General features: G+C 39.6%; 3 protein-coding genes across 5 annotated transcripts; 1 reads left to right on the plus strand and 2 right to left on the minus strand.

The window, feature by feature from the left end:
• Positions 1 to 909: 909 nt before the first annotated feature.
• gimap4 (GTPase IMAP family member 4) lies at positions 910 to 4678 on the minus strand. Of its 2 annotated transcripts, XM_079292604.1 has the most exons (3): positions 4556 to 4678; positions 3229 to 4002; positions 910 to 3048 (listed from the first exon to the last, which is right to left on the minus strand). In XM_079292604.1, exons 1-3 carry the CDS (start codon positions 4584 to 4586, stop codon positions 3044 to 3046), a joined length of 810 nt encoding a protein of 269 aa, XP_079148730.1. In that variant the 5' UTR covers positions 4587 to 4678; the 3' UTR covers positions 910 to 3043. The 2 variants fall into 2 exon arrangements, with proteins under 2 accessions (XP_079148730.1, XP_079148729.1); XM_079292603.1 differs by having other exon boundaries at positions 910 to 4002.
• Positions 4679 to 5326: 648 nt separating this feature from the next.
• chmp4c (charged multivesicular body protein 4C) lies at positions 5327 to 7464 on the minus strand. The gene is made up of 5 exons (XM_079291867.1): positions 7171 to 7464; positions 6498 to 6675; positions 6261 to 6369; positions 6011 to 6137; positions 5327 to 5717 (listed from the first exon to the last, which is right to left on the minus strand). The coding sequence occupies exons 1-5, from the start codon at positions 7391 to 7393 to the stop codon at positions 5656 to 5658; spliced, it is 699 nt and encodes a 232-aa protein (XP_079147993.1). The 5' UTR covers positions 7394 to 7464; the 3' UTR covers positions 5327 to 5655.
• Positions 7465 to 7772: 308 nt separating this feature from the next.
• zfand1 (zinc finger, AN1-type domain 1) lies at positions 7773 to 10490 on the plus strand. Of its 2 annotated transcripts, none has more exons than XM_079291603.1 (8): positions 7773 to 7865; positions 8353 to 8395; positions 8671 to 8710; positions 8843 to 8970; positions 9151 to 9242; positions 9438 to 9556; positions 9652 to 9807; positions 10263 to 10490. In XM_079291603.1, the coding sequence occupies exons 1-8, from the start codon at positions 7811 to 7813 to the stop codon at positions 10437 to 10439; spliced, it is 810 nt and encodes a 269-aa protein (XP_079147729.1). In that variant the 5' UTR covers positions 7773 to 7810; the 3' UTR covers positions 10440 to 10490. The 2 variants fall into 2 exon arrangements, with proteins under 2 accessions (XP_079147729.1, XP_079147730.1); XM_079291604.1 differs by having other exon boundaries at positions 10237 to 10483.
• Positions 10491 to 10657: the final 167 nt, after the last annotated feature.

Raw genomic sequence — 10657 nt, forward strand, 5'->3', positions numbered from 1 at the left:
CAACAAGAGAATTAAACTTCTATAATGTTCCGCACTGGAGCAATAACTCCAGGACAGAGTCAGGGAGTAATGAAGCGCGCTACATAAGGACAAGCGCTGCACATTTTGCCTCCAAACAATAAGTGGTTGTTAATCGTTGCGACACCCAGCTGTTGCTTTCCCCAAATCCAGTTTATGAATATATTGTAGACGAGGTCATAACTGCTGCTGTTGTAAACGTGTCCCCTCGTCTCTGTGACCTGGTGTTTTACTGCCATCTGGTGGTCAAACCACAGAACACAACTGCTGTCCATAAAGGAACTAAAACAAGATGAATCCTTTTCTTCTAAAGTATTACATCACAGAAACATATCTACTACTTTGTGATAGCAGCTTATTTCCTGTCTCTTTACACAACAATACTATCTGTGTCTCTTTATATGCAGGCTACTTATTATAATAGTTTTTAATCTTTAGAGCTGAGACAGTGACAAGTGATCAGTTAGCTGCTACCGTAACTGTTTTAAAGGCTGATTAATAGTTTTTCCAAGAGGAAATGCCAGATATTCTTTGGTTCCAGCTCTATAAATGTGAGGATTTACTGCTTCTATTCGTCATATATGATAATACATTTAATATCTTTTGGTTTTGGACTGACTGTTGCATAAAACAGGACATAAACATTACATTTTGTTCTCCACATTTCATTAACTGAACTATCAATCCATAATGAAGTTGGAGCCGTAGTAAGCTTTATAGCTGACTCTTCTATTCAAGCCAATAGTTTTAAAGTTGATGGTCTGCAGTTACAGCCGAAGCATTCAAATTCACCTCAAACCGATCATTCGGAAATGAAAGAGGCACATTTACCTGTAAATGTTTCAAGGAACAGGCCCCAGAGTTAGATCAAAATATACATTTATTTGAGCTTAGTACAAGAACACAGAGCATTTCTAAGAAGCAAACCTACTGCACATAATGTGGGCCAATAAGACATATAATAATAATAATAATAATAAGACAATAAGTCTACAGAAGATACAGCAAAAGCAGTCGCCTCCGTTACCTTCATTCATTCCTTAAGAGTAACCCGATTCACATGCTGGACTTTGAAAGTAACTCGACACCATTACAAGCACTGCTACAGAGGTGGTTTGTATTAGGTTGCGTGCCCCAATAGCAGTTGTTGAACACGTCTGCTATATCCTGACCTTATTTTGTGTCCAACCATCCTTTATACATATTTGTTTTATTAAATAATTCTGCTGTGTTCTGACTGGTGGTTTAGTGGTTCCATGTTGCTTTTGAAAACATGCTAATTATCATTTTATCAAATACAGTATGCCCCACACCTGTAGCAGTGTTAAAGTACTTTTTCAAGACGTGTTTTTGTCAAACCGCTAAATATAATTAAAAAAAATTAAAATCAGAGAATGAGTTTAGGCACTAGTGTACATTCGGTCTACAGCAGACCTCTTTCCTGTATCATATTTCAGCACTTAGTGTCAACAAACACGTCAGTCTTATCACACGTCATGTCTGAGGATACAGCATTGGATTTGCTCTCTACGAAGTAAAAACACATTCATGCAAAAGGCTGACAGCTTCTTTAAGGAACAGTATCTACAGCTTCCCAGTAATAAAAGGCTTTGAGTCAGTTGGCCATCGGGGCCTTGCTGGTTTTCTATTCGATCGTCCGTCGCGCCTTCATTTCACCAGGGTCGGTTCACTAAAACTAAATCAACAGAGTTAAACTGGCAGTTGGTAACTGTGTATATGTGAACTGATCTGCAGCAGAGGGATAAGTTCAAGGTGTTCACTACTGTGTATGCTTTGTGCAGCCGAGGCCAGTCCAGACACACAAGAGGTGAATCACACAGCTACAGTATTTCACTGTTATTACTGTATGTTTCCTTTAACCCTGGTCGAGCTATCAAGGGCCTATAAAAAAACACAGTTACACGCATCCTCAGAGGATTTGAGTGTCTGTCCAGAGCAGCTGACTCCACTGTCCAATAATAGTACACCACAACAAAGAGTTGGAGAGTCTTGCTTTGTGCTTGTGTAGCCGACTGAAAGCAACAGACTACAGCAGGTTTCACCGAGATTATTGTTTTTCGACAAACAAAAACCTTGCCTGCTGCTTGTAAACAGAGTTATGTTTATATTCAAACACACTGCTCGTACCCTTAAAGAGTAAGTTAACAGCAGCAGTGGTTGGGCGTCCTTTAAGGTTGACACTTATTTTCTCTATTAGTTCATTGTTTAGTCTGTCAAAATCTTTAAAAATACCCATCTCCTAAAGCCCGAAAAGATGACTTTAAATTGCTTATTTAGCCCAACCGAAACCCAAAGATATTTACTTTTTACTTTCAGAAAATCAACAAAGCCGCGAGAATTTCCCTTTTCTGATTTAAAACCAGAATTTAAACAATTAATCGGTTATCAAAACAGTTCGCTCTTTGTGTCCACGCATCCTTTCCTGAAATATATCCCTCTGCCACAGTGATATAAACGTGACAGATCCATTTAAGGGAAACAAAATCAATAACTGATGTGCTTTATAACTGCACACTGAGAGAGTAACAAACATCGCAGCACGAGAAAAAGCATTTACAGTTTGGTCCCAACAAATGGGAATCGAATCGCCAAAGAAAAACAAATTCCCTCAACAGTCATCGGCAGAATATTAGTAACAGTTTATTAGTGCAGTTCTGCCGTTGGTATTCGCCAAGACTTTAAAGAGTTTACACATTGGGTTTAAAATTGATGACGGCCAGACGTGTAACAGCTTGTGCTTCTTTGTTTTGGATTCGATTAAATCCCTCCCATCACACAACCCTCAAGATGCTACAACAAGAACATCTTTAAAACTAAAGGAAACATAAATCATGAAGCATGAAAACACATGTGGCAAAGGCCTCTCGTGTCATCAGTGAGAATCATAAAGAACACAACTAAAATACAGATTAAAAAAATAAATAAGTCACTGGTTTGTACATTCAGTGAAATTTCAGTTACCCTTTTCCTTCTTGTGGTTGTGGTTGAGCGGGTCCATCGTGTTTTAATCTACAATAAAACAGTCATTATTAACAGGGCTCCATTCTTACATCATTTTCATTATTCTAGTGCTGTTTTAGAGGATAATGATCTTTATCTGTTGTCTTGAAATAAAAGAAGAAAGAAACTCATAACATTTTTAGGCTCCAGTTTGACTTTCTTGGAAGCCGAAGTGTGAGCGTCACTCACTGGAAAGCGGCTCCACCTCCATGGTTTTGGACAAACTCAGCACAGAGTTCTGTTTGGGCCGTGCCCCCAGCTCCCGTCCCTCTCGAGCTGGATTCTGGTTCTCATCCAGAGGTTTCTTCTCCTCCTTCTCCACCTCCTCTGGGTCGTAGTAGCCCCGCTCCTCTGCCACCATCTTCTCCACCTTCTCCAGCAAATGCTCCACCTGGGGATGCTCCCCGAACATGCAGTTATTAATGACAAAGTACCTTCGCTTGCACTTCTCCAGCACCCACTGCAGCTCCTTGCCCTCCCTGCGAATGTACCTCTCGATGGAAATGGTCCTCAACACCTCGGCCCAGGTGAAGACCACGATCGTGTGCTTCCACACGCGCTCGCCAAAGAGGCTCACGTGCTCCTCGATGCGAGCGCGATCCACCTCTGTGAACATGCCGACGGGGATGGCGAGCAGGAAGACGTGTGGACCCGGAGGGCAAAGAGTCGCCCCCCTCACAAGCTCCTCCTTGTAGGAGGGCGGCGTGTCCTGGGCTGAGAACCAGCCCGGAGTGTCCACCACGGTCAGCTGCCGCCCCAGCACCTCCGTCTGCCTCTTCACACAGAACTCGGATGCCCGCTCCAAGCGGAACTCCTCTCGGCCTATGATGGTGTTTCCGGTCAGGCTCTTCCCCGGCCACCTCCAGCCCAGCACCACCAGGCGAACTTCAGGCAGGCGGTTAGCCGCCTTGGCTGCAGCGGCGGCCCTTTTGGCCTCCTCCTCTGGTCCAGGAGCATCCGTGGCTGTGGTCATTAAATGTATACATTTCAGTATTGATAAAAGTTGCTATTGTCTTGTCAATAGTTTACATACAAGGTTATTTTTGTTGTCAATTAATTACATAAATGAATTGTGATTTAAGATTACCTAAACAATGAATTGATCATCTGATAGTTTAGTCATATTTTATAAAATAATTCCTTAATTGATCCATAATTTAGTTCAACCTAATCAATGTATGTGTTTTGTAGTGTTTTTTGTCTACCATATAAAACTCATAATACAACATACTACAAAAAGACAACAAACAATAACATTACTTTTTAAATATTTCATGTATAAAATATGGTATTAACACAATAACAGTGTAATAACACACGGAAGTACGTGGAATATGTCTTTCTTCGTCGTGACTTATTACGTGTTGAAACGTGTCACATTCCGGTTTAACGCTAATGTTTAGCCTGCAAACAGTTTGCTAACTTGGCGCTAATTTTAATAGCCACGGAAACTTCAACATTAGTTTGACAACTGACGCCAACTTTACAGTTATAGACCGTAAAGTCACCGGCTCACCTTCCGTCTGAAGTTGTTTAGTCTCCTCCATACTCGGTCTTAACCCTGATTCAGGTTTTTTCAGGTATTGTTGGTCTTTGGGCGTCTATAGTTCGCCGTACGGAAGACTTCCTTGTACCTGCTTACAGAAGTGTTAAGCTAACCGGCGTGAGGAGGTTACATCTTTCAAAATAAAAGCCTTCCGGATGTAAGATAACGACAATAAAAGTGTAATTTTACAATGTAAATAAACATGAATATCAAGTGAACTGAAATGTCTTAAAAAGTCCAATACTCACCTTAAATAACGTAAACCATATTACTTATATAGATATATTATTTTCTGGCCAAATCATCCACAAAACTATAACTGTTTGTTGTTGGTTCAAAAATCGTTGCACTACTGTTTAGTTAGTTATTTTAACTTTGTACTATTGTTTAGTTAGTTGATTTAACATTATTCTATTTCATTGTATATATTTATACTCAATATTTTTATTTTGACTCTTACTTTGATTGCTTACCTGTATCATAATGCTGCTGTAGCGTACACATTTCACCTTGCAGGATTAATAAAACTATCTATTATTTATTCCAAAGAATATATAACCAATATGTGTAGGTTTATTTTTGTAATCCAAACAAATATAATTTCCAAGCCACTGTTAATAAAGAAGACAAATACTATGAGCCAATATATAGGGTACTGATTTTTTTATTGAACATTAATACAAGCAAGAAACCAATATATTTACAGCATTCATGCAAAATCTGACTTTATTTACAGCCAATACAGTTCTTATTAGGCATCGTCTTCTATGAGTTAAAAACATCAGTCATAACCACGTCTTCATTAGGGCTATGAAAGTAGTGCATTATGTACAGGCAAAGTAAGAATGATCAATGTAAAGACAGGAAAATACAGTTTGTTGATTTCTACACTTCAAAATGTTATATTTCTTGATAAGTATAACCTGTAAAGTGACACGACAAGCCGATAGACAGAGAGTTTATTTTTTAAATAATGTAATGTTCTTCATTTTCCTTAAAAATCTTCAAAAATATTAAAGCTTACACACAAGAGAGAGCTGGCGAAGTACATTCAGGCTACTTTAATGTACTTAAGTTGCCCATGATTCCAGCATACGCATGTCGTCGTCCTCTTCAACCCTTTTCTTGGTTGCTGTGAAAAGAAAGAAACTGTTAACAATGAATGCGATAGAATTATAAATTATAAGTTATTTTAGCCCAAAAGAATATCTTAAAATCATTGATTATGTCTGACCAACAGTCAAAAAAACCTTAACGTATAAAGTTTTAATCCCTATGCAAAAATGTATGTAGTATGCTTGTAGTTTTAACAGTGGCAGTTTAATTCAAAAATACATATTTGGTGATTACATTGTGAACGTGGCTGCGTAAATGCGTAACGTCTCGGCTGTAGTAATTTGCCGTCCAACATAGTGTTGCACTTACTTGCGCGGTGACTGGGCTTTGCTGACGGCAGTTTGGAGCTGGGCACGCTGGGTAGTCCGCCCATACTCTTCATGCTGTCCTCAAGCTCCTCCTGCTCCAGCTCTTCCAGCTCTGCCAGCAGCTCATCCTAAGAAAACAAACACACACACAGGAGTGTTGTCAGGTGCATTTTTGTAAAAGTTTAGCAGGCATCACACTGAAAGTACAATGCATATTAGGAGAGTTGATAGAGGGACTATAAGGTATTAACCTCGTCGTATGTCTCGCCAAAAGGTCCGGAGATTGCATCGCTGATCTCTCGAGCCACATCCTGTTGCTCTGTGATATCCTGCATCAGATTGTCTATCTTGTCAATGTCCCTGGTGTTAAGAGAAGAGAAAGATAAAAAGGTTTAGATTACACATGATTAATTCCACTTTCATTTAAATGATGTGTGTTGCTCAATACCAAAATACAACCATGCCAGGACTTTAATGGACCATCTTACATGTTTTCGTGGACCTGCTTCATGGCCTTGGCAGCAAAGCCCATGTTCTTCAGGACCTCGGTGTTGGTGTGCGAGTTCTCCAAAGCTTCCCTCTGAAACTCGATGGTAGAGAGCGTGCCATCGATCTGCGTGAGCTGCTGCTCCAAGCGCTTCTTCCTCTTCAGGGCCTGCAGGGCAGCTGATGAAACAAATACCGTATGATTCTTTGTCATAATTTCATACCTTTGCTCTGGTTCATTGAGAACGCCTCGTGCTGGGCGTTCACATACAAATGATACCAAGGTTCCTCCCTTTGTCGATTTTAGTTTTGAGCTGATTCAACTGAGAAAAACACAGTGAACACTGTAGGTTTCTTGCACAGGGAGATACACTTATACAGTATATTAATAAAATTAAATTCATTTTAGTTTATCTATCACTTACAAACCTGTTATACTTGCTGAACAAAAACAAATCACTGTCAGCCAATGATCTTACTGGGAAGTATGTGTAGCCATGGCTTTGGGGACCTTGTTGTTCCTAACCTCTTTTTTAATACTTGTAAAAAGTTTTACAGTGATATGTCCCTTAAACATTGTTAACGTTTTACAATAGGCTGCTCAATAGCTGGAGCACATAATAAAAGGCAGTGTCAAAGAAAAACAGGTGCACGGATATAGGTTTAAAATCATACCTCGCTTGTTTTTAGTGCCATTCTTCCTGGCGATCATGATTTCCTGCTCTATCCTCTTCTCCAGGTAGTCTTGTTTCTTCGTCAGCATTTCTTCTGTTTCCCGGAGTTTATGAATGGCCTCTTGGGGTGAAGGTCCTCCCTTCGACCGGTGGTGTTTGGACTTCGACGAGCTCGACGAGCTCGAGCTGGAGCTCCCCTTGAATAATTTCGCGATTTTGCTCATTTTTTTTTAGCTGTAAACTGCGAAGGTATACTGAAGTTCGCACGAGCTCTCCCAACCTCTCTACGTCCTATTTCACAATGTGTTTACAGGCGGATGTGTTCCGAGCAGATTTTCCAGCTCGACGGCTTTGTGCTTTCAATTCAAACCAGCCAGTGAACGCACCTTTCACCACACCTTTCACCATTACCGGAGTGACGTAGTGACACCTGACGCCCTCCACTTTTTCACTCTGGTAGTAAAAAAAAAACAAAAAAATAAAAATATTCGTATTACTAAACCTGCATCCCAATTTAATCGAAAAGTAAATACTGTCAAAATAAAAATGTGAATTAATATGACCACAGTGAAAACGCAGTCACGTGGTGTCACTGCTGGGGTCAGAGTTCGTGTTGACATCCGCAGACTAGTGGCTATCTAATGGCTGAAATAGACATTGGGAAGCATTGTCAGATCGATTCCTGCAGTCAGAACGGTCCGTGTCCTCTCCATATGAATACCAAAAAGCAAATATGTTGACGTGTGATATTCTTCTGCCGTATGTGTTAATATGAAACACAGCGAGCGGCTCTTTTGCTTGGTTAGCCTGTCAGCTAGCTAGCTAGCTTTATTATTGTATGGCTGTTAGCCACTGTTAGCTCGCTACGGTAGCTAGTAAGCTAACCGCTAACTAAACCGTTTTAATCATGGTCGGACACCAGTTTTCAGTTATTATATAGAATAAAAGGCTTCTATATAAAACGGTTTATTGCGAAGAGATTGTGTTTGGCTCTCAGGTAACTTTATTGTATTTACTAGTGATAGTTTCTGCCTGATTCAACTGAGTCAGCATCACTGTACAGCAACTGTACATCAACCATCGCTACTCTCAGACCTCTCCCCAATATCTCGTACCTAATAGACAGACTGTGACTTTTTTGAATTCAACTCTGGGATTAACTACATTTGTTATCTTCCTTTAGATTTCCTGCCATTTGTCTGTGAGCTCTGCAGTGGTGTTTTCTGGTAAGAATTCAACATATCCCAAGAAATGTCCAAAGTTAGAGGAAGCATTCATACCTTACTCTAAGTGATAAAATATTATTGGGTAAAAACTCAACTTCAAGAAAGACAATATTATACTACCTTAAAACAAGTATGATTTGCATAATTACTAGTAACTTCAATCTGATATAAACTGATTTGGGTCACAAATCTTTAACAACCAAATGTAAACCATCCTCATCAAAAAGATGTGTTTCATTTGAATCTGTAAAATAAAAATTGTTTGTTTTTTACAGCCTTGATCACAGAAGCAGAGAGGCCCATTCATGTTCAGCGGTACACTGTGTTTCTGATTACATTCTCTAAATGTCCTTTGATAAGATTACTACAGGAACATTTGTTCCTCTGTTCCTTAGTTCCTTAGATACTGGCTGTGTTGTTTTTAATACTTCCTTTGTTTTTTTCCAGGAGCCAGTGAAAAGGGTCTCCCAGACTGTGGGAGGCAGCACAAGTTATCCATGCTCATTTCAAGATTGCAAGGGGAAAGAACTGTTGCCGGTAATATGTGCGCAGTGTGAAAAACATTTCTGTTTGGCGTAAGTTTACAGTTACTTCTCTTTTTCTTTAACCTTTTTTATAAAACATGTGTGTTGATCCTAGCTCACATACTTCATACAGAAGCAGTCAAAGGAAAGGGGTTACTACAGCATATCTCTATTTTATCAATGAAACCGGTAAACTGAAGGGTTCACATTTCTCTTGTTCTTGCCTTACAGCCATCGTCATCAAGATGATCATAAGTGTGAGAAGCTGGAGGTCCAAAAGCCTCGAATGGCCGCCACCAAAGAGCTGGTGCAAAAGATTATTGGTTAGTTACGATGTCGTACCGTCACTGGTCATTGCCATCTTGACAACATTTCTTCTGTGATTCCTTATTTGTCCACATGGGATCAGTATTAAACAAAATGCTTTCATCTTTGTCAAAACTAATGGATATCTGTTTGTATTCCTCAACCTACTGACATTTGGATTGTGTTTGTATTTCTGTCTTGTGGCGACTCAGAGTCCAAGGATACATCTAAAAGTAAAGGACGCAGAGGAGCAAAGAGCAGTGCAACTGCAGCCAAGGTAGCATTAATGAAACTGAAGCTGCATGCTGCAGGAGACATGGGGCAGCCACAGGTACAATGCTAGCTGTCTCGATTCCAATCATTAATAGTAGTTTATAATATGTTTATTACTTTATCCTACCTACTACTACTTGTTTTGCTTTCCAGACTGAGAGAACCTATTTTCAGGTTTATCTTCCTAAAGAATCCAAAGACTCCAGCCAACCCATGTTCTTCTGTTCCAAATGGAGTGTGGGGAAAGTGGTGGATTATGCAGCCTCTTTAGCGAGCCTCAAGAACAACAACAATGTACTGACAGCTAAGGTAACACATCGCAAACGTAGAGTCAATTGTCTTATCTGCTTCCCTTGTTTCTTAGATTTTCTTTTCTTGTCTTCTCCATAACCTCCACTCTTTAATATATGATAAAAAAGAGGATTGTCAACAGTAAAGCTCAAAAAGAGTTTCCTCCGACACATAACATGAACTACACATAGCTCAATCCTGTTAGGACACATGCATTGCATTACAAGAAGCTGGGTTAACCAGTTTTTACCAAACAGCCGTAAGCATGACAGCTAAAGTTTATAGTTGTAGTTTATAGCCAATAAGGTACGAAAGAACAAAGGAATTTCATATTTTGCTGAACTTAGAAGCCGTGTTTTCTTCCATGTGTAATTCATTTTAAAACATACATTTTAATATTCCTGAAACAAGAAGCATAGCATATTGTTTATTTTGTGTACAACACAGCATGCCTCTCTGCTCTCTATTTGTAGAAGCTGCGGTTATGTCATCCTCAGACAGGTGAGGCTCTCCAGATGGACGACACTCTGCTCTCGTTGCTGGCTCACCAAGTAACTCCCCTGTATAACGGGGGTAATGTGATTTTAGAGTACCTGGACAATGAGCGCACAGGGCTGGACAATGTTTCTGACTATATCAGTCAGACTTGACAAACCATTGATGACTGTTTGGTCATTTCTGTATTTCTGTCAATAAAATGTTAAAATGATAAAGTTGTGGTGATCATTTGCACATGTAAGTTAATGCAGTATTCACATGGTTTTGTTAAGCAAGTATTTTTTTATCAGTTGTGCATGTAAAGTGACAACACTAATTATTAGTATGTGTCTTTAGGGTATATAAATACATTAAATTACGACCCAGGTGG

The sequence above is a fragment of the Melanostigma gelatinosum genome (assembly GCF_949748355.1).
Source record: "Melanostigma gelatinosum genome assembly, chromosome: 20".
NCBI lineage: Eukaryota > Metazoa > Chordata > Actinopteri > Perciformes > Zoarcidae > Melanostigma > Melanostigma gelatinosum.

Excerpts from the sequence above, each read along its gene's own strand:
- gimap4 (XM_079292603.1), bottom strand. The coding sequence starts at position 4,586 with ATGGAGGAGACTAAACAACTTCAGACGGAAG. Across the intron at positions 4,003-4,555 it reads TAAACAACTTCAGACGGAAG|CCACGGATGCTCCTGGACCA; the intron begins GTGAGCCGGTGA and ends TAATGACCACAG.
- zfand1 (XM_079291603.1), top strand. The coding sequence starts at position 7,811 with ATGGCTGAAATAGACATTGGGAAGCATTGTCAGATCGATTCCTGCAGT. Across the intron at positions 8,971-9,150 it reads GAAAAACATTTCTGTTTGGC|CCATCGTCATCAAGATGATC; the intron begins GTAAGTTTACAG and ends CTTGCCTTACAG. Across the intron at positions 9,243-9,437 it reads GCTGGTGCAAAAGATTATTG|AGTCCAAGGATACATCTAAA; the intron begins GTTAGTTACGAT and ends GTGGCGACTCAG.
- chmp4c (XM_079291867.1), bottom strand. The coding sequence starts at position 7,393 with ATGAGCAAAATCGCGAAATTATTCAAGGGGAGCTCCAGCTCGAGCTCG. Across the intron at positions 6,676-7,170 it reads TGGCACTAAAAACAAGCGAG|CTGCCCTGCAGGCCCTGAAG; the intron begins GTATGATTTTAA and ends TTGTTTCATCAG. Across the intron at positions 6,370-6,497 it reads AAGCAGGTCCACGAAAACAT|GGACATTGACAAGATAGACA; the intron begins GTAAGATGGTCC and ends TCTTAACACCAG.